This window comes from Eimeria maxima, genomic scaffold, assembly GCF_000499605.1.
Source record: "Eimeria maxima Weybridge genomic scaffold, Emw_scaff605, whole genome shotgun sequence".
Taxonomy (NCBI): domain Eukaryota; phylum Apicomplexa; class Conoidasida; order Eucoccidiorida; family Eimeriidae; genus Eimeria; species Eimeria maxima.
In genome coordinates this window covers 1-20,618 of record NW_013566637.1, presented here as the reverse complement: position 1 = coordinate 20,618, position 20,618 = coordinate 1, and the positions used below count along the sequence as shown (strand labels likewise).

General features: G+C 52.2%; 2 protein-coding genes across 2 annotated transcripts; one reads left to right on the top strand and one right to left on the bottom strand.

Moving 5' to 3' along the window:
• Positions 1 to 1,032: 1,032 nt before the first annotated feature.
• Positions 1,033 to 14,491, bottom strand: EMWEY_00038840 (hypothetical protein, conserved; the record flags this gene model as incomplete). The annotated part of the gene is made up of 9 exons (XM_013482406.1): positions 1,033 to 1,596; positions 1,758 to 2,624; positions 2,897 to 3,160; positions 3,403 to 3,560; positions 4,084 to 6,451; positions 6,665 to 7,140; positions 7,858 to 7,970; positions 8,155 to 8,419; positions 8,659 to 14,491. 9 exons carry the CDS (start codon positions 14,489 to 14,491, stop codon positions 1,033 to 1,035), a joined length of 10,908 nt encoding a protein of 3,635 aa, XP_013337860.1.
• Positions 14,492 to 18,249: 3,758 nt separating this feature from the next.
• EMWEY_00038830 (hypothetical protein) lies at positions 18,250 to 20,071 on the top strand (the record flags this gene model as incomplete). The annotated part of the gene is made up of 2 exons (XM_013482405.1): positions 18,250 to 18,256; positions 18,516 to 20,071. The coding sequence occupies 2 exons, from the start codon at positions 18,250 to 18,252 to the stop codon at positions 20,069 to 20,071; spliced, it is 1,563 nt and encodes a 520-aa protein (XP_013337859.1).
• Positions 20,072 to 20,618: the final 547 nt, after the last annotated feature.

Genomic DNA, 20,618 nt, shown 5'->3' with positions numbered 1-20,618 from the left:
GTAAAAAAGAAACAACCGAAATGCCATATGCAGAAGAAAATGTACTTACAAACCTCTGAGCATCCACCCATAATTAACATCAAGTTTGAATGGACTGACGACCCAAATGATCCCTAAATATAGTGATGCAGTTATGCATCTTTACCATGTAACATCGCAGTCCACTTGCTGTTCATTTCGTTCATGAGTGGTGAAAAAATGTACATATATTGCAGAATACGTTAAATACGTAGGGATAGACACCTATATGTGGACGGCTTGCATCTCCACATCATTACATCAAAGTAACGTGCAGCGAACAGCAGGTATAGCAGGATGGCTCTAGAATATACATCTAGTATTCCAAGCACAGTAGATAGGCGTCTATCCCTACGTATTTAACGTATTCTGTAATATATGTGCATTCCAAGGTACATATTATTTACACTTTCATGCAGACTGGATCTCAAAGAGAATGAAAAAGGAGTTCGTAAACCTATGCTGCACTCAAATGTATGTGAAAGTACAAATGTAGGCAATCTTCTTGTCTGAACAAACAACCGCATAAATCTGCGGATGAAACTGTACAAGAACGCGAGACAAGACGCTTTTTCTCACCATTTGCTTCCATTCAACGGCGAGTATATTTTTGTTGAGAAGCCTGGAAGCAAAATGCGCATCAAATGCACCCTTGCACAAGTGGCTCCCAGCAACGAATACGTTGCCGTGTATAGATGCACGACAAAGAAGCTTTACAACTCTGCTGTAGATGGCATTCTTGCACGCCGTTAGTTCAAATGGGCACAATGCCCCACAGAGACGAACGACTGGAAGAGGCGCACACCTCATACTTAACCTGCAAAAGGCGCTAAGGAGTTCCCCGGCGAACGCACCGGTTCAAATACGCCAAGTAAGCAAAAACCGAATTGTGGAAAACAAACGTGGGAGGCAAGTGGCGAAAGGGGTCGCGGCCGCCCCAGAATAGGAGCTTCGACGCAGAAAGCAAGCATAGAATACAACACTAGCAGCGAATAAAACATACCAGGAGGTATACTAGCAACTGAGCATGAAAGAATCCGGAAGCAAAGAGAGACAGCAACCTGCCAACAACCCGGCAGCCTGTGCGCTCCTTGCCGCTAAAGCTGTGTCTCCTTTGTTGTGCGCTATTTCTATAAAAGCATTCACTTCCTCCCTCGACTGCGCTGGAGCAACAGCAGATATCTCCTTGTCTACGTCGCCGCAGTTCTTCACTGTGTCAGTTACTGCTCCATGTGCTGCTGCTGCGTCCGGTGCTGCTGCATTCGCTGCTGTTGCTGCTGCCGCGCAGTAGAGGATGTCGTGCAGGCCTTGAGTAGCAGCCACCACAAGAGGGTGCGGGTGTTGACCAGCTGCGGTAGCAGCAGCAAACTGCATAACGAGCGTCTCCGTTGCTGTACTCAGGCGCCTTACATTTGTATCATCTAATGAAAACCCATAGTCCAGCCATAACACCACGGACACCCAGGCGCTCAGAAGCACCTGCTGAGCCTGTAGATACAGCTGCTGCTGGGTTGGGTGTAGCAGCCAATGAGTATCAGCCGTGCTCCCAGCTGTAGCAACGCGGTACCCGGGCTGTGCCTAAGCGACACGCAAACAACACACACGCTCCGCCGTCGGTGTTTATGCTGCTTGTGTAGATGCTATTGCGGCCGCTTCTGCTGTTGCAGCACGTCCTGCAGCAACAGCAGCAGGAAGCATGCGAAGTACCCCGCATTTAGATCAAAGGCCTCAATACATACCTCTGTAACAGCACCCTGCTCGGCGCTACTCAGCATCTCTTGCAGTGCTTGCATGTCTGCTGCCGCCGCCTTGATCGCTCGCCTCAACCAGACAGTCTTAGCACTCGTGCGCGAGCTCTTGAGTGTTGCTTCTGGCATTGGAGTTGGTACCGTTGTTGCTGCTGCTGTTTTTGCTGTGGGAGGCGCTGCCGCAGATGCCGTTACCGGCGATTCTTGAGTTGCTAACACAGCTGCTGCCGCTGGTGCTGTTGTTGCTGCCGTTAGTGTTGATGTTGCTGGTGCTAACAGCGCGTTCCAGGAGCTGTTGCTGTTGCTGTTGCTGCCGGAGCGCCAGCACCTCGTTTGTGCTCCTCCACTCAAGTCTTGCAGCGCAGCTACAGCGGCTCCTTTGCTATGAATTGCGGCGACACTTGTCCTCACCACAGCACGCCGCACTGCAGCCAATGCTCCCCCTATATTTGTCTCCTGTGCTCGATCCCTCTTTGTCTCAGTCCCTCCGCTTGTCTTCATCTGCGCTGTCGTATCGGGCTCTACCGTTGCCAAGCTTCCTATCTGCGAGGTCCCCTGAAGCTGTCTTCGTTGCTCTTGCTGTTGCTGCTGCAGCATCACCATCACCAGAAGACGGGCTGCTACTTGCATCGAGAGCAATGGGTCTCCGTACATGTTCATTGGCACTTCTTCAAAAACTCTTTCGGTCGCAGCAGGAACCATTTTTTCTTGTTGCTGCTGCTCCGGACGGGGTCCCGCTTTTTCTCTGAACTCCATCAAGGCATCGTTATGGCTGCTCCTTCTGCTGCTGCGATTGATGCTGCCTCCACGACGCAGCTGTCTCCACAGCAGCCGGCAAACTTCTCTCTCAGGGAAAATCTGCATACAAGAGATATCCGAAAGGCGCACTGACGTCTGCACGCTACAAGTACCTGCTGCTGATGGAACAACAACATCAAAACCCGTATCAGGCGGTGCAGCAGCAGAAACAACAAAAATTGAGGAAAATAGTTCCACAGCTCCATAGCAGATCGTGCAAAGGCCTTTTGCTTAGACAGGCAGCTTGTATACACCGAGCAGCAGCAAACATACGCAAGCATCAGAGAAAAGGGGCCAACAGCATCCTGTGAATAAGCAGATGACCCCCTTACTCTGGACAGGATCTGCAGCAGCAGCTGAAAGAGAGAGCCTGCCTCGAGCCCGTGAGGCTCGTCGCTGAGGATCGGAGTTGCTGCTGCAGTCAGCAGCACCCGAAGCTCTTCGTTATGGTCGTTGCCTTCCCCATAAGCTTCTGCAGCTGCTGGCTGGCCTGCTGCTGGGGGTCTTTCTGCTGCCGACGGGAGGCGGTACAGCAGCCCAGCAGCAGCAGCAGATGCTGCTGCGGTTGCTTCATCGCGTACGGTGACGTCTTCATCCTGTGCCAGAACCACAGCAGACAAACATAGGGAGCCCCAGTGGAGACCGCCGCTGCTTCCTTTGCTGCATCGCACCAAGCTAGGTGCCAAGAAAGATTAATACAGATACCTCTGTCGCTTTGGCTGCTGCTTCTACCGATGTCTCTACAATGGCACGTGTGTAGGCCAGACTGCCTCATAGTATGCATGCAGCGGTGCTTCTCTTGAAGTTGCTCCTGCTTCTGATGCTCCTAGAGACAAACCTGCAACAGCAGTAGCAGCGCCCTCCAGGCTCGCAGCTTCGCCCAGGAGCAGCCGCAGCCGGAGCCGGAGCCGAGCCCTTCCGGGCACGGTAGAGGCAACCCGGAGATGCTTAAGGCCTGAGGCAAAGACTCAATAGTGCAATACATTGGCGGGCGCTCTGTTCAGACGAAAACGCAGTCATATTTCTTCCTCCAAAAGAAAAATTAACAGAAGGTCAACGCGGCAAGCACGGTCAAGTAGATAAATACACAAACAGGGATCCGCATATGCAACAAAGAGAGCAATGAACGTAAGCGCGAGGAGTAATACCATACCGTGGAGTGGTATACAACGCAGGTCATCCATCCCACAGACCCAACGGTGCAAGGACAGAAGGGAAAATACCGGAAGAAAATAAAGTTAAAAGCATAGACTACAAAGCAACAAAAACAAAATGAAAGTGTAGGGCACAGAACCACATACGTCCACCCACCCACCCAAGCCCGCACCTACACCCACACAGGTGTGAATGGAGGGATCAACTAGGACACCAATAATAATATCAACAAGTAAAGACGAGAATAGAAGTTCATGCAGACAAAATACGGATGAAAACAACTCAGTGGAGACATGGGAACAAAACGGACACACAGGAGCAGGTAAACTATTGGAACCTTGTTTGGAGGTTTGGATTTTCTCACTGCTAACCTCTGCTGTCCTCAGCCTAACGGCGACTTCTTGCGTTGGCTGAGCGCACCGCAGCATTGCGGAAGCCCACAGGGACGCCCACTGGTTCTGCGGTGTTTCGAAACAAATAAAAGTGCTGCGCATCTCGTTGTTGTTGTTGTTGTTGCTGCTGCTGCTGCACCTCGTCCCCTTACTACTGCTGCTGCTGCTGGCGACTGCAGTAGCTAAGCATCTAAGCAATGCAGCTCCCAGCCTCGTCCAGGCGTTCGCAGCTCCATTGCTTGTAACGGCAGCCGCCGCAGCCGGCGCAGCTGCAGCAGCAGCAGCTGCTGCTGCTTCCTGCGGGTGCAAAACGCAGGAATTCTGGCAGAGCCGAGGATGCGCTGCAGCAAAACTGGCAATGGCAGCCAGTGCCTCGCAGGCGGCCACCCGCAAAGGAGCAGCGCCGTAGGGTAGGCCCCACAGCAAGCCTGCAGGGTCTTCTACTACCGACACTGCCTTCGTGGATGTGATCCCGACCCTGGCCCCAATCCCGTGGTGGTCGGCCAACAGGCTCCAACACAGCTTCCATAGAGTCGTGAGGCCAGCAGCTGTCTCCTCTACTGGAGGCAATGCGTCAATGGCCGCATTCTGTTCCAAATTCTCATGGGAATAATCTGAACTCGCATATCTACACGTAAAGTTCTCATTAAGCCCCTGTGCAAACTCTAGACTCTCATACTTAAAGTTACACTGAGCTCGCGTCAGGTCAGCCACTGCTAACAGCGCTGACTCCAAGGCTTGCACATGCACTGACAGGGCAATCGCCTCCGAGAGTATTCCAGCCACGTCTCTCAGAGCCCGCAAATGAGTAACTGCCGCTCGTCCTGCAGCAGGCTGTCGGGATCGTAGGTGCCTCTCCACAAGAAGACGTAGCGAGACCGCTTGGAGGGCCGGAAGACCCACGTGAAAGGTGAAATTGGGTCCTCTTGACTCAGGTGCTGCTGTTGCCATCGTTGCTAATCTCCCTGCATCGACTTCACTCTGGATGGACGGAAGCCCAAGCGCTGCTGTACTGGCGGCAGCAACCCGGCCCCAAAGCTCCACTTCGTATCTCTCGGGGACCACAAGGGCGACGGCCCGTAGCACCTGGAGCACCAGCACCCTTTCCACGGCGTTACGTTGGCACGGTCCCCCTGCTGCTGCTTGCTGCAGCTGCCAACTCATTTCCTGAAGCTTCTGAGTCAGCTCGGCCCCCTTCTCAGCTGCCAACCCTTCCTCCACTAAACCTGCAGTCTCGGGGCGGCTCAGCAGCTCCAAAGCCAACAGCAGCAAACCGCTCCGTCCGTTTGCGTCCACCCGACGCTGCTTTCGACCCGCAGCTGCAGCTGGTGCATCAGGATTATCAGTACCTCTTGGAGCAGGAGAAGAGTACTCGGGCCTTCCCGCCTCCACAGCATGTGAGCCAGGGAAGGAAGCTGACTCGCATGGAGTAACAGCAACAGCTACTGCAACAGTGAGGGCCTCTAAAAGACTGCCAGCCCCCCACATGCGGGTGCGTTGCAGCACGTAGGAAGCCAATGCGCGCGCTGCAAGGGCACGGGAAGCAAAGGACACTGCTGCCAAACAGCAGCACAAAGCACGCAACATCAGCAACAGCCAAGCTGTGGCCTCTCCGTCTTTAGTTGCTTCCCGATTCGCCCCTACAAGGGTGCGTGCAACTAGATGCTGCCCAATAGTAGCCGGAGCAGCAGCACACCCTTCCAGAACACGCGCATCCTTTGAGCCCTTGCCGGTACAGCCGCCGCCTTTGCAAATAAAGCTGCCCCCGCCAGTCCCCGCTGCAGCAACCTCGTCAAGCTGAGCCAATATTGTGTTTGGAGGGCTGTTTTCCAGAAGAGTCTCAAGGGCAGGGAGGTCTGAAGCAGCGATGGAGCTAAAGTCTGTGCGGGTCAGTAGTAGCAACACAGCGACTGCTGCATCCTGCTGGTGTTGCTGTTGCTGCTCCAGTTGAGCTCTCTCCGTTGAAGGCGGAAATCCCACAGGCAAATTGTTGATCAACGAAGCAACATCGGGAGGCCCGTAATCTGCCAAGCCACGGACGAGCAAAGCAGCACTGTGTGGAACTACCAACCGCCTGTAAAGTTCCTGCTGCTGGGGCTGCTGTTCCCGGCCATGGTGGTGGGAGTAGCTGAGCTTCGGTTGGTCGCCGTCATTCTCGCGCATCGTATGATGTGTGACTGTACTGACCAGTGGGATGAGGGCCCGTGCCAAGTGGGGACGTAGCAAAGGAGCAGCAAAACACGAGAAGCCGATGGACAGTAACCCGCACCCAGCACCCGAGCTGCTTCGAAGAGCAGCTCCGCTGCAAAACTCAAAGGCGTTAACTGACGCGCGCTGTGTCTGCAAATGAGCACAAGGGCAACAGCAGCAGACAGCATCAGTGGACAGATAAACAGGGGTCGTTACACACTTTAGGTGGTTTGTTTTGTAGCTCCTCGCAAGAGCCTTTGGCTTAGGTACTTTGGAGAGCAGCAAACGCCCCACATGCTACTGGCAATATGTTCTAGGGAAAGAGCTTGGAGGTGCGACATTGGCCCTAAGTATTGTCCTTACTTCGTCGTCAGTGCCCGCCAGGCGTTTGGTTGTGGCAACCTGAAGAGAACTTGCTGCGCTGCGCACAGGAAAATCTGTTGAGGAGATTGTTTGAATTGAGATAGCGAGCGCGGCAGCCGAGAGCGTCATTGGGGAGCTAGACCCGGGGTGTGCAGACACCTTGAAGATTTCGACATCTCGGGCCCCTGCTGTAAGGCAGATCGACGGGCTCACACTTTGAGCAGTACGGCCTTCGAAAAGTATTCCTGTCGCCCCCGTGGGTTGCGGACACCTCGTGGTGCTGCTGTTATTGTTGCTGTTGTCGCCGGTGCTGCTATCGTCGATGCTGCTGTAGTCGCCGATGTTGCACCTCCAAGAGTACCGAACTGCACCATCTGCTGCTGCTGCTGCCGACAGCACATCGCACGCTGCGACTTCGGGAGAAGAGGTAACAAAAGACCGCAGCAAGTTGAGGGCGTGGACCTGCGCGCCGAGAGCTGCGCCAGAGTCACAGGCAAACAAAACTGGAGGGAGAAAAGAATAGGGGAAGATGTTGAGAAGGACAGAGAGACTGGGCCCGATATGGGGAGGCACATAACGACTAAGCTAGAATTAGGGACAGGTCATTTGCACAGAGAAGCTGCTGTGTCTCCTCTTGGTTTTGCGGCTGTCGTTGCCTTTGTCGGGTCAGCAAGTAATGCAGCGGCAGGTACAGCTGCTATTTCTCAAGTTCCGTAGCCACAAAAGCGAGAAGATTGTTTTGGAAGGTTTCACTTGATACAGAGAGCATCACATTAGAGTGGTGCATTGTTTTGATTGTAACAGTGGTTATTGGTGTGGGCATTGCTGCTGGTCCTCGTATTTGTGGCTCGTCTCGGCTAAAATTACCAGTCCCACAATTGCGATTATTCCTAACATCTTCCTTATAACAGCCCATATTCACGTGGCTAGTTGCATGCAGCTGTCGACACGGTTCTGTTCAAATCGCTGCCATGTAAGCATCGGCATCTATACGGCTGTTCCCTGTCTGCCCTCTATCGTCAGCATTGCACTTGCACGCAACAACCTATACAGAAGTTCAAGATCTGTTATGTGGCCCACCATAATTATGTATGATGAGCTGTATGGGTATCTCTCGCTAACCTATTTGTGAAGTCCGACAAAACAGTCGTAGGCTTTAGTAATGAGGGATCAGGGGTTTATCTGCCACGTACCGTCTGGGGCAGCTGCAAAGAAAGGCCGCAAGCGGCCGGCAGCCAACGGCAAGAGACAAGAGACAACGTGCAGCAGAAGGCCAAAGTCCAAATGCTCCCCCTTTGCACCATCCCTGACTATGACAACACACAAGCAACAGCCGCAGCACAGGCAGTAACAGCATCAGCAGCCCAGGCAACACGTAAATATAGCTGTGCACAATATCTTTAGGTTAGGCGATCCAAATGGGACCGCGGAGACTGGTGCGCTGCTTAAGGATAAATAACTTACCCCCTAGCAAGGCCCTAAACACAAACCCCAGACTTTTGCTTTTGCGCACTGGGGGCGGGGGGCCTATAGTTCCTCGGCGGACATTTAGCGGCATCCGAAAGGCACGTAGGAGAATTGTTGCTGGGTGCTGCTGTTGGTGCGGTTCCATTCCGGTTGCTCGGGCATGTGGCAACAGCAGCAACAGGACTTCGTCTGCCCATTGGCGGATGAGCCTCTGCAGCGAAGGAACCTTCGAAGCGTTAATTTTAATGCACAGAGCGGCGAGGGCGTCGTGCAGAAACTCGAGGGCCCCTGTTGCACACGGGCGAGGCAGCCGCAGCAAATGCACAGGCAAAGAGGGCTATGGGTTCACTGGACCATAGTGACTGTTCGACGATTGCTAAACACTAAGCTCATCCAAGCATAACCAAAAGGAAATATGTTTCATATTTCGCTCCTGCTGCTGTATTGCTGGCTTCCTGGCTGCAACCGATGTCTATACAACGCAGCGCCTCTGCAGCAAACGTTCGAATTTCTAGTATGCAATTTACCCATATGTCTACAGGCCAAGAGAAACTCAACAAGGTCTGATCCTAGCGCTGCCACCTCATCAACGCTGAGAAGCAGAAACGGTTGCTGCTGCTGTTGTTGCTTTTGTTCTTCCAACGCCACCACCTCCACATCCTCCGTACCGTGCCCCTCGCGAAAACCGTCTTCAAACCCGCTGTGTCCTAGTTTTACTGCTGCTGTTGCTCCTGCGTTTATTGCCGCTGTTGCAGCTTCCTTCGCTGTTGCTACTCCTGGGGATTGCTCAAATCGAGCGAGCTTGCAGAAGGCCATAAGGCACTCTGTAGCCCCCTTGACTGCCCTCCAAGAACAAAAGGCCAGAAGCTGCTGCTGCGTTTCTGTATCTTCGCCGTTGTATTGGCATACCACCAAGTGGCCCCGACAATCCACCTGAAGCTGTTTCTGTCTGTGGTGCTCTGGCTGCAGTTGCTGCTGTGTCTGCTGGCTCTGTGGCTGGCCTGTGCTGCTGTTGGCCAAATTGGCGGCAAGCGGCACCTGGTCGTTGACTGTCTCCTCCAGCAGCCGTTTAGGTTCGTTCACGTCTGATGTTGTTGTGGCTACTGCGTCCGTTGCCGATGCTGCTGTTGGTGATTCTGTGTCTGCGTTTGGCAAGGCCAGCTGGGGTGTGTCTTCTTCGTCTCCAGCAGCGACAACTGAAGTGAGGCAACGACAAATACTCAACAACAGCAGCAGCACACGTTGTTGCCAGTCCCTCCACGCAGTCATTGCCTCTTTGCAGCCGCAGTTGCTTGGCCTGCTGCTGTTGCTGCATGTGACCTGCAACAAACTTGGCTTAATTGTGGCGAGACAAACCTCCAGAACCCCAAGGATCCCGTGCAGGCCCATCTGCGGCTCAGCCAGAGCCAAGGGGCTCTTCAGCACTGCAGCAACACGAACTTCTACAGCTGTTGTCAGAATACACAATACCCGTAATAGCCCGCCACAAACATAACTCATGCAGCTTTTGTTGATGCTGGTATTTGACCTGCCGTTGCTGCTGCCGGTGCTGCAGCTTCTGGGCAGCAACGGGGGCACTACTTCAGCTGCAGTGGCCTGAAGGGCCGGCGGCAGTATCCGTCTAAGCGACTCCTCAAGCGCAACACAGAAGACTGTTTGCCGCTGTAGAACAGAGGCAGGCAGTTCACAGGGGGGACCGCCAGGAGGAAAAGCAGCAGAAGCCGCAGAGAGCTGGCAGCCATTGGAAATTGCAGCGGTAGCAGCGGCTGCCTCCGCCGGGCCCATGAATACCTGCTGGAGCATTAACTGCAAGTACAGGGTCCCCGCAGCACAATAATCTTGCCTAAGAGAAACAGCCATCTCAACAGCACCGTAAACACGCCTGCGAGTGTCCTCCATCAGGTTCAATACAAGAAAGTGTTGCAGCTTCTGGTGCGGATCCTCGGCCTGCTCCTGTTTCCGTGGCTCCATCCCATGCGGTGCCCGCAAATGCATCTGCACATTTTGTTGTTGCCGCTGCGCCTTTCGCTGCTGCCGGCATGTCTGGATGTGCTTCTGCTGTTGGTGTGTCTGCTGCGCCTGTGGAATGACGGCAGCAAGAGAATAACCGTCCGGTGGCAGCAGCTGCAGCAAATCCAGCAAAAGGCCGCGCGGCGCTGGGCCGTTAACTACCGGCAACATTGCCAACAGCTGTTGTCGCACTGTTGTAGATTCCCAGCCCAAAGCGGCCCCAATACCACAGCCCACTGCTGTGGGTACTGCCTCGAGGGCCCACTGTTGGTTGCATCCTGTGTTGGTGTTGGGGCTGTTGCTGTTAGTACTGGAGGGATTGTTGCTCAGAGCAGCAGCTGCTTGTAGAGCCGTTGACCTTTTTCTATGTTGCTCCGGGAACACTCCCCTGCCCCACAGAAAATGAAGAGATCGCAGCAACGACAAGCAAACCAACACTCGATCGGGGGGCGCCCCCGGATAGCAGGAGAGAAGACAGCGGCGATGCAGCCGCTGTAGGAACAGCAGAAAGCACCCAAAAGCACCGCCACACGCAAGCCCGTGCTCTTGCTGCTGTTGTTGGTCTTGCTTTTGGAGCGGAAAGCATCTCGAAGGGAGGGTGTCTGACTCCTGCTGCTGCTGGGGTCTGCAGCAGCAGCAGCCGCTGCGCGCAAGAGCCTCAATAGTGGCATCTGCAATTGCTACCAGTCTGAGCCTAAAAGCGTTGCGGGCCCTGAGGAGCACCCTGTCAAAAGCAGCAACAAACTGGGATCGTTCTGATGCCGATCCCAGTCTGAGCTGCTGCCCTGCAACAAACAGCAGCAGCTGCAGCTCCTGGCACGTGGGTGCTGCTGTCGACTGCGCATGTAGAGTTAGTGCTTCTAGCAACCGCATGCGCTGTCGTCGGTGTCCGCTGATTAGCCCTTGGCGCAGCCGCTCAGCAGAGACCCGATAGCAAACGGGCGCAGCTGTGCTGCTGCAGCCGCGGACTACCAGGGCGTCTGTAGCGCTGCAGTAATCTTTACACCCACAAATCCTGCAGCCGCGGAAGCTGCAGCAGGAACTGTTGCTGTCGCTGCAAACGGTGTTCCTGGGTTTCCTGCAGCAGGAAGAGCTAGTGTTCTGAAGCCATCGTGCGTTTTCCCATGTAGCAAGTCCCACAGCCCTCGCTGCCGCCAGCAAAGCCGCCTCACTAGGGCTCCAAGGCCTCCCAAGGCCATCGAAGGAAGCCTGATTGCAGGCCAACGCAACGCCATTTAAGTGCGTCCCTGCTGCTGCTTGTGTTGCAGCTGTTGTTGTTGCTGTTGCTGTCGTCGTTCCCGCCACTGGCGCTGACATATGTGCCTCTGCTCCTGCTGTTGCATCCGATATACTCTTTTCTGCAACGGCTTCGACCACCTCCAGAGGGAGCCGCTCACGGAGACACAGCAGCAGCGGAGCCGCTGCAGAAGGGTCCAGCCGCAGCAGCAGCGGCAGCATCGTCTCGTCAAGGGCCTCCCCAGGAGATGCATCTGCTGCTCCTGGCAGGTAAACGGGCAGCAAAAACGGGTAATCTCGAGGTCCTTGCTGCTGCTGTTCCTCTTGCTGTTGCCTCTGTTGCAGGCCTATTTGATTGCAGCAGCTGTCTCTCCTGCTTGCAGTCAATGCGTTTTGTAGCGGCTTCATCAAGAACTTCCGAAGGCTTGGGGACGGGGCATACGAACGCTGCTCCATGCGTCCGTGTTGGGTGCAATGGCTGCTATCGTTTCCTTTTTGCTTTTGCTTCTGCTGCTGTTGCCGTTGTCGGTCTTCTTTGCTGAGATCTTCACACAGGGCGCGCAGGGCTAGCATGGCAGCCGAACGCAGCGACCTGTTGTACAACTGCGACAGTAGATGTTCTAGCAGGTAGGGCTGCACCTGCAGCACGCGAGCAGCTCCCAACGCGTGTACCAGAGAAGAGAGCGCCTGATACAAAGTCTTCCTGCAAGCTGTGGGTAGACAGAATACGCGCTTGCAAAGGGTTACCAGTAGATCTGAATTGCTGGTTCTGCCGCTATTGTTGCTGCTGCTAGTTGTTGAACCTGGTGCTGCAGCAACCCCGTCGGAGCAGCGTTGTTGTAACAATGCCCAAACCGACCGAGCAGCAGCCTGCACACTCCGTCGGTGGTGCGGCCAACTGGTCAGAGCTTCGCCTGCCACAAATTCAAGTGTGTGCTGTTGCTGCTGCTTCAGTAGCTGCAGCAGCGGGGCTTGGGGAGCCTGTTGTAGCCACAGCTGCAGCAACAGCAGCCTGCAGTCTTCATCCAGCTCCTGCTTTGCCTCCGTCACGGCAGCAATGCAGCGCAGCTGCAGCTCAAGCAGTTCCTCCTGCTCCTCCAGTGACGTGTGTGCGCAGCAGCAAGCAGATTGTTTTCCACCAGCCTGTTTCTTCTGGTCCGAGACATTGCTGTTCCCCCTGACCCCTGGTTCGTGCTGCAGCAGGAGCAGAGAGCGCAGAAGGGCTGTCTTGGCGAGTGGTCTGAGGCGGAAAAAGGCTTTCCATAGTGGCTCCGCTTCGGCTGCAACAACTGCTGCAGTTGATGCGGGCTGCACGAGCTGCAACAAGTGCAGTGCAGCCTCTCGTGACTCCTTGCCCTGTTCAGTTAGTAGTATGAGTACAGGGCGAATCAACAGCACCCTACAGCAGTGTGGCAACTCAGTAGGCTGCCCCGACGCTTCATGGGGCCCTTCCGTCCAGAAGTAGCTGTCTAGGAGCAGTTGAACAAACAAGGACGCCATAGGAGTCATAGCCGATACGTCCTCTTCTTGCTGGAGTAGCTCCAGCAAGCGTGAGAAGATCTTGTACTGCCCCTGTTGATGCGGTTGCTGCTGCTGCTTCTGCGCTGGCACATGCTGCACAGGGTAGCCAAAGAGCAGATGCTGCAAGCATGGAAGACTCCAAAAATGGGGGCCAAGAGAAGAAATGCCCCAACTAAGACCTTCTGCTGCCGCTGCTGCTGCTGGGGAGCTGCCTGGAAGAGAGTGCAACAAAGTGATGACGCAAAGCCGCATCGGTTCCTCCAGTAGCCAGACGTCTAGCTGCAGAAGCATCTGGTGCTGCTTGTGCGCCTGCTGTCTAATAGAGTCCAATAGCGCGTCGCGAGGGGTTTCCGTTGCCGTGAACGCAGAAAACAGTCTCAGGAGGTCCACTCTGTTTTGCGGAGTAGGGACAGGAGCAGCAGGGAGAGCAGAAGCGCAAGGGGTGGAAAAGTCTTTTGGAACACCTCTCAAAATTGCGGAGGAAAGGCCCCTAAGGAAACGGCGGGCAAAGCACAGGGCCACAGATGAGGCGGGAGTGACTTGCTGCTGCTCGTCTGAAGGCTCTTGCGTCGACCTCTGAGGAGACGCCCTCCAGCACGTACAAACCAGTGCTGATGAACAGGTAGCTGTTTTTTTGTGACCACCTTTGCTGTCGCTGCTGCTGCAGATGCTGGTGTTGCTGTCACCGATGTCGGTGCCTTTGTTGCCGTTGCTGTTTGTGTCAGCAGTGAAGGGAGAAAGAATAATAAGGACCCGTTGAAGCATCCTGAAGATACGCTGCAGCTTCCCCTCCATTCCGCTGGGCTGCCGGTGCTCCAGCAGCAGCAGGAGCTGCTGCTGCATTAGCTGATTAAGCCACAAGCAGGACAGCTTGGCGTACATCGAAGCGACTGCAACAGCATGAGGCGTCAATAACCCCCCTCCATTACGTTCCTTCTCTCCTTCAGGTGATATCATTCTCTGTTGTCTTGTTGCTGTTGTTGCGGCCGTTGCTGGTGCCGGCGCTGCTGCTGCCAACGACAGTGCTGCTGCTGGTGCTGCATTATCTGTTTTCCGATGTTTGGTGAGGCTTTCTGCTGCCTGTACCAGGCAAGCAACAAAAGCCTGCTGATCTTCAAGCTGCTGCACGATGTGCAAGTCACAAGCGAAGCCACTTCCTGCAGCAAAACACCGCGATGCAAGTGCGCGGTACGTGCGTTCTAGATACTGCCTAAAGTGGGCTATCCACAGACTCCGCACCCACTCCTCGTCGAACGATTCGCCATTGCTCGTATACTCTAGAGGCCCTGGAGTGTTTGTCGCTGCTGCTGTCGCCGCCGCCAACGCATTTTCAATCAGCAAATTCAGCAATTTTGTTACTTGCTCTGGAGGGCCTTTTGTGTTTGGGGGTTCAGATATCTGCTCCCCTCCTGCAGACACGGCGGAGGCGGCTGCTTCTGGTGCTGCTGATGAGGTGATCGATGAGGTTGTTGCTTGTGTTGCGTCAGTGGAGCACACAAAGTTCAGCAATAGCTGCAGCTCCTCCCATGGCAACGGAGCTCCTGGAGGCGAAGGCGTCCACCAGGACTCCTCGAGGGCGCAGAACTCCTCCATATGCAAACGAAACCATCCAAACCCTATAGCATACACCCTAGGTACAGTCTCTCAACCCGTACGAACTGCAATCGATCAATCGATTGCAGCCAGTCCGTTGCATATAGACATATCCATTGAGGTGGCAACCGGCCTAAAGGGCGTATACGCATTTATTTATTAAAACAAGTGGGAAGAAGAAATATTGGAAATAGATAAACCAGCACTATGGGTGGGTAAGGGGCCCCGGCCTTGGGGCCCCACACAACGAGTCGCTTGAGAAGGCCTGATGATAAATCCGCCCTTACGATGGGCTAAAATGTGTCAAAATGGTTTGAAATAAATGGCAAAAGCAGTTACTAGATCGCTAAATTGTCGTTACTGGGAGTCCCTCCCTGCGCTCCTTGCTGCTCGAAGGCCTTTGCAACCCTAAACGATGCTGATAGTTTACAGAAAAAGCTGTGTGGAAGGGCAAAAGTGTATTTTATTAGCAATGCATACATGCAGATAGTCTCCATTATTCTAAGCTGAGGTAAAACATGCCTCATAGGCATTAAGATAGCACTAATAATTACTAACTGATATCTGCTCGCCAACAAATATCACGATGCTCCTTCCAGCAAGAAGGACGGAAGAATGAGTTATATGTCCCAGATGGGAGAGTCTAGCGCGCGCTTTTACCAGGATTAAGGCGTAGAACTGGACGCTATTGAACACACTATATATAGATTTCATGAGAAACGCGGTTTAAAGCATCTAAACCCTGTTAGGGAGTGGCCAAAACTGACCTGGTACTACGTACTTTTCCACATGCTTGTTTTGAACAGTTGTCTATAATGCTAACCCACGCAAAGAAAGGAAGTTTGTCGCGCATGCATGCTGGGACTCCCTACAGAATGAGTTGCAGCAAGGTCTATTGCAACTGATTCCAGGCCAACGCATCATCTCGTGAACTGTACCGCGGTGCCTTCTATGAAGGGGGGTTGGGAACTGTTATCTAAAATACTTAGGCTGTCTTTCAGCACACGAATGTCAGATACTATGGTCGAGGAGAGAATACGTTACGCCATGCAAAGACTAGGTGACTACTATGGATGCATTCCAGCTCCTGACGTAGACATTTGCTCAGGTCAGACTTCCACAATTTTGTTCCCTTTGTTAGTAAATTCTGCCGAAGTCAACAATTTCTAACATTCACAGATTGGCCACTACCAGGCCTTAATTTGTTTTACCTGTAGTTGCCATTCCCATCTCCAGAGTTGCAGCTCCGCCCATTTTCTTTCTATCGGCTTCACATTTACAGTTGAGGCTGCTCAGGCGTAAAATTCATTTACCTCTAGTTCGCAGTGGGACGTATACTGTACAAGATCTTGAACAAAGTCTTGTTCTTCAAGCAGTGTCCGTAAATTAGACTCTCCCACTTGCACTTGAAGGAAGCAATACTCTCCTGTGCAAGGTGTGCGTCAAGCACTGACGAACTGGTACTGCCATCTCCATTGGCTCCTATGCTTTTTGCTGATAACGTAATACACCTTCGGTCCAAATTCATGGTGAATCGTTCGGCCAGTGAAAAAATGCACATTCGGACGTTCTGGCACACTGTGGAGTAAACACACGCTTTGTGTTAAAGGTGAGTCTACATAGTGGCCAGCCTGAAGGCCAGCAGGCGTTTTTTGCTTGCCTAATTGGTGTAGCAGAGATCCTCGCCAAGCCTCTGAACACAGCTGAGACATGCTCCCAGATGCTGATGTTATCCCCTCTTCCATGGACGTACACAGCAGAAGCAATGCCTCACAGGATTTTGCTTAACCATGCCTGCCAATCCATTGAGTTCCTCTGCGATATTCTGGCAGTTTTGTCAGCCGCTGCCTTCAAGCACCCCGAGCAAGTCTAATTCAAACCTGATCAACTAATACTGCGGTCAGGTGACACTCATTTCGCATTCATTGTTTACATCTTAGTATCGGATGGATCTCAATCGACCCTTCAGAGCAAAGTAATGTAGAGGGAGCTGGTTTCCCGACGGGTTATAGCGGTTCCAATTGTACCCAAAGCTTTCGTTCTGTCGTCGTGACTAGTAGGAGGCAAAAGGAGCAAAAGCGGGTATTCGACCAGTAAGCATTCCACATCAGAACGTGCACAGTGTGTCTAAAATTGCCGCGAGAAGCAAGAAGGCGCCACAATCTTCCACCCCGCACTATCATATATTTCTTTCCTCTTTGTTCTACAGTAAGGATGTTCAGTTTGCTCCGCGTAATGCAATTTGAAACTGTGCCAGAGGCACGGCATTAATCTTTATTTCGTTGCAGCATTTCCTTACACCTACACCAAATTATATGAATAAAAGCGCATGCAACGTCACTAATTAATTGGACAGATGAAGGATAAAAACGGACAGAATCTTGAGAAGAATATCCAAGAGCCACGCGTCTCGGTTCCTTTAATATCCCTCCTGCATCAAGTGTTCCACTTTCCTACTTGTTTACCTGTGCCTTAAAAAATCTTGATCCATGCACAAGATCTATCAGATTTTTCTGCATTAGGATGCTCGCACTAAATCGTCTTTGAACAAAGTCGCGAGGCCAGCAAGTCAACTGCAGGTTGGTTGTTCCACCAAGAAAGGCCACTGGTCTAGAGAGAGGTAAAACTGGCTATGCAACCCAGATCGCTATGAGAGATGAATCATCGCCCAATCAATTGGACCGTGCCTCACCATGGCTGCAGTGCAAGCGCGCTACAATAGGGCTCATGAGGTCACCTTAAAGATCTAATTTCACGAGAGGGTACAATTAGAAGTATAAATACACTTATAATGGAACTGTTTAGATAGAAAAGAGATCAAATGAGTTAAGAGTGCTCGTCCGCCTACACGACCTAGGGCTTGCCGTGAAGCTAATACAGATAGCAGATGTAATGTGTGCATCTAGTCAGGCACACTTAGGTGACATACGTAGTAAGGGCGAAGTCAAGCTGTTCACTACAATGGCAGCTCAAACAAATAGAAACGGGAGATGCAAGGAGCATTTAGGTGCCGAGCCCAAATGCGGCCCCTTCTACCAGGGACATTCGCATACAATTGCAAGCAAATCCCTTCGGCGCCGGTTCTAACACAGACTTCTAGCAAGACTCATGCAAGAGGCCAAGTAAATCTTGTTTACCAAATTCGGACACACCATGCTGGACTGCCGATTCTGTCGAGCAGCTCTATGGCTAGACGAATGCCGTGCTCTACTGCACGATGGAGTTTTTATCTTCTTCTCGGCATATAAGACTTTAGTTTTATTTGAAACATAATTACTGGCCTACTTTAGGACCACCGAAAAAAACGCTACAGCGGAGCACTCCGCAAAAGCAGCCTACGAGCAACCCGCTCGCGTTCCTACACCACGAGCGGGTGAATAGCAAGCGAATGAGTGGAATGAGTGGAGACAAACGCACAGGGTTAGAAGCTATTTGAATAACTGAATGAAAATAAATGGATATACGAGGTAGCGAACTACTTGAGTTAATTCATACATGAGAACTTTTGAGGACCCTCCTATTGTGCTTCTGGGCTCGGATCCCGCCCATCTCAAGGCCAGTGCTGATGTCTAGCCACGCCAAAATAGTGGACTTTACACCTGCCTGCCTTCGGATCAGGTGGATTTCCGGTGTTTATACAAGTAAAAGCAAAATTTGGCTATTTATACATTCTTTGTGAGGCGACAGAGTCCTCTGCAATGCGTTTCTGTGAATTCTGTGAGACCGTGGTCCATCGAGCCAATGCTAAGTAAACCCGAATGATCGGTATACGAGAAAAAGATGTATGATAGTATGCGGGTACAGAACTTAGTAAATGCGGCAAAGGAAGCTTCCAATGGCTCCCATACATCCTCAGCAAGGGTAGAAAATCCAGCCGAGGAACTGAGGTTGCTGGAAGAAGCCCCGTACTTAGCTAGAAGAAAAAACCAGAGAAATAAATGGCTCAATAAATTATGGCGACAACCGATTTTCGCCCAGGTGTCACTAGTGTTGTTGCTGTGCTTGGTTGCTTTTTCTCTCACAGCGCTTCATCCACTAAATCATAAAGCTTACTTTCAAGCAAAGCCAGTGTCAGTGTCAGAGCTTCCCAAATCTGCAGAAGATGTGGAACCCAGTGAGAAAGCCCTCCAGTCTACTGAAGATCTTAATCCCCACGAGGAGGACATGAAGTTGGAAGAAGATCTGAAACTTCGAGAGCAATCCTCCGGACTCCCTTCAGATCGGGAGGACGCTCACGAGGGAGCCAGCAAGTCTGCTGAAGATGTGGAACCCGACAAGGGAGCCCTCCCGTCTACTAAAGACCTAAATCCCCATGGGGAGACCCTGAAGTTGGGTGAAGATCTCAAACTTCGAGAGAAAGCCTCCACGCCACCTCCAGATGTGGAGTCCCACGAGGGAGCCAGCAACTCTGTTGAAGCGTTGAAACTCCAAAGAAGAAAGACCAGGTCTGCTAGAAAAGTAGAACCGAAAGAAAAAGCCACCAAGTTGGCCCAAATTCCGAACGTGCAGGGTAAGACCGCCGAATTTAATGAAGACCTGAAGCCCTACGAGCAGGCCTTCAGAGAAGCAGCGTCGATATTTTTAACACACTGGAAGTTTTCACAACCAGTTGTAAGGGGAGCATTTGCAAGGTACTTCACACCCACAACTCGAAAAAAGAAAAGACCAGACCTTAACCCTCTGGGATTGTTCAAGAAGCACATCGATGCGATGACGGCAATGGAACGACCGGACCCTTCGGATGTGGAGACATGCAGGGAATACAAGCTGAACTTGTTGCTGCTAACAGGAATTTGCGGCGCTGCAGAGGAATCGCTGAAAATGCTGGAGGAGCTTGAAGACTTGCACTCTAGAACAAAAATTCCAGTACCAATACTAGGCTTGGGACGCTCGTATCAACTGCCGCCATTAGAGGAGTTCGTAAACCAACTGCAAGAGGACGGAGTGACCTTTGGTGACTTTGTTAAAGGAAAGCTAGATTTGGTGCCAGCCGAAGCTGCAGGGGGCGTAGTCACTTCTTTGGTCGTAGCCCTGGGCAATTCCGTTGGTTTAGATTTGTCAAGAAGGCTGGGTCCATTTTCCAAAGTGCTTGGCCTTTTCGACTCAGTTGCATTGAGGCTTATGCACCCTACCGAAGAGGTGCCCAAGGCCTTGCTTGATTTGTTTGAGGCTAGCATACGCCAGGATGCAATATTAAAGGGTGGTCTCGCAAGTGCACGTGAAAAATTCGCCCCGTTCCTGGCTGCTCAAGGACTCGATGTTACAGCAACCTTGCATAATGTTTCTCCATTGAATCTCCTCTATTCTGGAAAGATTTTCGATACCAGTCTCGTCTTCTCCTCTTCTAGAAACGGAGGTGTGGAGGATGCCGACGACGCAACTGAGCAGTTGTTACAGGCTGGAAAGACTCTTTGGACTACACATGGAATGTATGTGCGGCTAACGTACTATATGACAGAGAGTGAAAGAGTACCCGAGCAATTACGTAACCGCAGAAGAGACTTTATGAAGCTCTCAAAGAACGGGAAGTCGGTTCGTGAAACAGATGATTTGCAGTCTCTCGCCAGATTCCTCATCTAGTGCTTGCGTTGCAGTGGCACAGGACGAACGAAGTTATCGAAGCGTTTGCTTCGACGCCAGCTGAGACAACGCTGGTGTCTTAGATGTTAGCCCGCCACATGGTCTCTGGGGTGTATTTGCGGAGACTGGATATCCTTCAGAGGCGAAGAGTACTTGTGTTTCTCAGTAGTCAGTAGCGCATATACTGCATTATGCGGTGTGGATATATTTGTGGTTAGGTGCTGAAGCTAAATGCACACAAAAAAAAGAACACAAGAAGCATGGTGGGGAGCTGCTGTTCTGCGCTCTTTGGTTTCTTTGTGGGCAACTGCGGTGTTCATGTGAATATCCACTCTACGCATTTGCTCACGTTTTTTCATCATTTTTATTCGAATGCAGCTGCGATATAGGCCATACGTGTGGCCAGCAGGCTATTGCTTATCAATCGCCCTTACGTGCTTCGTGTTTCCTCGGTGTGACTGCATAATCACTAGCTCTGGATAGACACCCTATATCAAGATGGAAGCGGCAGTCTGCATTCCGATGGACTTGCTTCTATCTACTGTGA